The sequence below is a fragment of the Procambarus clarkii genome, chromosome 60 (assembly GCF_040958095.1).
Source record: "Procambarus clarkii isolate CNS0578487 chromosome 60, FALCON_Pclarkii_2.0, whole genome shotgun sequence".
NCBI lineage: Eukaryota > Metazoa > Arthropoda > Malacostraca > Decapoda > Cambaridae > Procambarus > Procambarus clarkii.
This window is the reverse complement of record NC_091209.1, coordinates 31,564,994-31,569,005: the sequence shown is the minus strand read 5'-3', so window position 1 is coordinate 31,569,005 and position 4,012 is coordinate 31,564,994. Positions and strand designations below refer to the sequence as shown.

Sequence of the window (4,012 nt, the reverse complement as noted above, 5' to 3'; positions counted from 1 at the left end):
CCCTCCGGAGGCGAGCATTTTTACAGCAGAATTTTATGTTATTCTCTATGCTCTCCGTCTCCTGCTTTCTCATTATTAATCCTTCTTTGTGGTTGTCGTTGACTCCCGTAGTGCCCTCATGGCTCTAGGGTCCTTAAATCCTGTCCATCCGGTGGTCGTCGAGATTCAGTATTGGATGTTTCTTATCTCTAGTAAATTTATATCCGTAGTTTTGCTGGGTTCCCAGCCATATTGGTGTTTCTTTAAATGTGCGTGCGGTTGCTGCCACTAGGGAAGCTATCCGCTCTTGTTTTGTCTCCTGTAAAGGTATTCCTTATTTCGACTTTTATCCAGTTATTCATTCCTCCATCCTTGCCCGTTGGCAGGGTTGTTGGTCTTCTGTAGTTGATAACAAGCTGTGTACTCTCAAACGTAGTGTCCTCGTGGCCTTCCTCCTGCCAACGTAACTGGCGGTGGGAAACGGCTCTAGCTCAGTTGCGTCTTGGCCATACTCACTTAACTCACTGTCACTTAATGGAGCGCCGCCCTGCTCCTTATTGTCCAAATTGCGGTGTCCCTCGTGCAGTCGTGCATATCCTTGTTGAATGTCCTGACTTCCAGTACATGCGTGTGTCTTGCTTTCTGACCGTCCCTTGTGGTCACTTGTCCCTCGATAGAATTCTTGGTGAATCGGATACTTTTGATTTCGTTCGCCTTATGTGTTTCTGTTCTCGAATTGGCATTCTTGGTGATATTTAGCACCCTCTGATAATTTCGCACTTTCATGTTGCTACATAGCCTTCCCGGTTTGGTGCCTTCTTTTGATAATTACTTACTGCCTACAGGAAGGGGTATGAGATTTATAATTACAATAGGCACTATTAGTTATTACATATAATAATGGTGCTTCTCAAATCATCATTTTATAAATAGTGTATGATTTGAAAATCTTTGAAAAGAAAAAAAAGAGAGTGGATTGTAGGAACGTCAACAGAAAACGATGTTACAATGGAATGTGTTTGGGGTACACTAAAATCAAATCAAATCCGAAATCAAAATCAAAATGTTTATTCAGGTAGAAGTACATACATAGAAGATGAGTTACAAACATAATGTTGGATTTATAGATAGAGCTAGTACATTCAATACCTAAAGCCACTAATACAGCGTTTCAGGCAAGGTGTGGGGAGAAAAAAACACTTAGACTATAGATTAATACTAACTGACATAAAAGTATACATTGTGTTGAAATAAGGAAAAATGGGGGAAGGGGGAACATGGCAAAAATCAGCAATTATACAAGTTGGTCAACAAACAGTATTGTTTGAAAATAACAAGACATAGGTTGACATTTAGGGGGTAAGGTAGGTTGCATGGAGTTTATTAGGTAGTACTTAGTTTTCTCTTAAACTGGTTGAGAGAGGTACAGCCTTTGACATGATTGGGGAGGTCATTCCACATTCTGGGTCTTTTGATTTGTAAAGCATTTCTAGTTTGGTCAAGTCGCACTCTTGGAATATCAAATAGGAATTTGTTTCTGGTGTGGCGCCCATGAGTGGTGTTACAACCTTATATGAAGCGTTTAAGGTCGAGATTGACATTGCAATTCTGAGTCTTAAATATATATAGAGTACACTTAAGAGGATGTGCAGTGACTTAATGTCTATCATGGTCAAAGATTTGAGTAAGGGTACCGAGTGCTGTCTGGGGCCAGAGTTAGATATTGTTCTAATAGCAGCTTTGTGTTGAGTAATTAGAGAACAGATGATGATTTTGGGTAGTATAACCCCAAGCACAAATACCATAACTGAGATAAGGATAGATGAGAGAGTAATACTACTGTAAACAGGATAGATATAGGCTACAAAAGAGATCACACGATGTTTATGGGATCCACTATACCACCTAAAAGGATAGGTATTGGGCCATCTATCACCTTTTAGATAGGTATGGGGTCCACTACCACCTTTTGGATAGGTATGGGGGTCCATTACCACCTTTTGGATACGTATGGGGACCACTACCACATTTTGGATAGGTATGGGGTCCACTACAACCCGCAGGATGTGAATGGGGACTACTACTGCCAACGTAATTATTATGGGGTCCATTACCGCCCACAGCATGGGTATGGGATCCATTCCCGCCAACAGGATGGCCATGGGGTCCATTACCACCCACAGGATATCCATAAGTTACACTACAACCTGCAAGATGTGTATGGGGTCTACTAGCTACCGCCCACAGGATGGCCATGGGATCCATTACCGCCCATAGCATAGGTATGGGATCCATTCCCGCCCACAAGAAATCTGTGGGGTCCGTTACGACCCCCGGGATAGCCCTGGGGTCTATTACCACCCACAAGATGGCTGTGGGGTCCGTTACGACCCCCGGGATGGCCCTGGGGTCTATTATCACCAACAGGATGGCCATGGGGGGTCCGTTACGGCCCAAGGATGGCCGTGGGGTCCGCTACGACCCCCGGGATGGCCGTGGGGTCCGTTACGGCCCAAGGATGGCCGTGGGGTCCGCTACGACCCCCGGGATGGCCGTGGGGTCCGTTACGGCCCCCGGGATGGCCGTGGGGTCCGTTACGGCCCCCGGGATGGCCGTGGGGTCCGCTACGACCCCCGGGATGGCCGTGGGGTCCGTTACGGCCCCCGGGATGGCCGTGGGGTCCGTTACGGTCCAAGGATTGCCGTGGGGTCCGTTACGGCCCCCGGGATGGACGTGGGGCCCGTTTACGGCCCCCGGGATGGCCGTGGGGTCCGTTACGGCCCTTGGGATGGCCGTGGGGCCCGTTTACGGCCCCCGGGATGGCCGAGGGGTCCGTTACGGCCCCCGGGATGGCCGTGGGGTCCGTTACGGCCCTCGGGATGGCCGTGGGGTCCGTTACGGCCCCCGGGATGGCCGTGGGGTCCGTTACGGCCCCCGGGATGGCCGTGGGGTCCGTTACGGCCCCCGGGATGGCCGTGGGGTCCGTTACGGCCCCCGGGATAGTCGTGGGGTCCGTTACGGCCCTCGGGATGGCCGTTGGGTCCGTTACATCCGCCGGGATGGCCATGGGGTCCGTTACGGCCCCCGGGATGGCCGTGGGGTCCGTTACATCCGCCGGGATGGCCATGGGGTCCGTTACGGCCCCCGGGATGGCCGTGGGGTCCGTTACATCCCCCGGGATGGCCATGGGGTCTGTTACGGCCCCCGGGATGGCTTGGCAAATTTGAGGTTTAACCTCAAATTTGCATGATTAAGCAAGTTAGTGTATAAAAGCATAGACACGGTGTTCTCCCATATTAACAGGAGCTTGATGAAAGAATGTGAGTGACCACTCATTTACTCAAAACACAATTTACACAAAATTCATTTTTATTTCTAGTCTGACGCGACACTTGAGCGCGTTTCGTAAAACTTATTACATTTTCAAAGACTTTAGTTTACACATACACAACTGAATAGAACTTACACATCTCCGATTTGTTTATATCTACATTTGAGTGAGGTGGATGGGGTGAGGTGGTATTTAATAGGGTATTAAATTCATCAACACAAGACAGAACACGAAACAATGGGTATTGAATAGAAGTGATTGTAGAAAGCCTATTGGTCCATATTTCTTGATGCTTCTATATTGGAGCGGAGTCTTGAGGTGGGTAGAATATAGTTGTGCATTAATTGGCTGTTGATTGCTGGTGTTGACTTCTTAATGTGCAGTGCCTCGCAAACGTCAAGCCGCCTGCTATTGCTGTATCTATCGATGATTTCTGTGTTGTTTACTAGGATTTCTCTGGCGATGGTTTGGTTGTGGGAAGAGATTATATGTTCCTTAATGGAGCCCTGTTGCTTATGCATCGTTAAACGCCTAGAAAGAGATGTTGTTGTCTTGCCTATATACTGGGTTTTTTGGAGCTTACAGTCCCCAAGAGGGCATTTGAAGGCATAGACGACGTTGGTCTCTTTTTAAAGCGTTCTGCTTTGTGTCTGGAGAGTTTCTCATGAGTAGGCTGGCCGTTTTTCTGGTTTTATAGTAAAT

The 4,012-nt window shown here is 47.9% G+C and overlaps 1 protein-coding gene across 1 annotated transcript; it reads right to left on the bottom strand.

Annotated features, from left to right (window-relative positions):
- Positions 1-2,692: 2,692 nt before the first annotated feature.
- LOC123766950 (protein LIAT1-like) lies at positions 2,693-3,166 on the bottom strand. The gene has a single exon (XM_069307376.1). The coding sequence runs from the start codon at positions 3,164-3,166 to the stop codon at positions 2,693-2,695; it is 474 nt and encodes a 157-aa protein (XP_069163477.1).
- Between the last annotated feature and the right edge of the window lie 846 nt (positions 3,167-4,012).

Bases quoted from the DNA above. Each gene is read 5' to 3' on its own strand.
- LOC123766950 (XM_069307376.1), bottom strand. From the start codon at position 3,166: ATGGCCATCCCGGGGGATGTAACGGACCCCACGGCCATCCCGGGGGCC.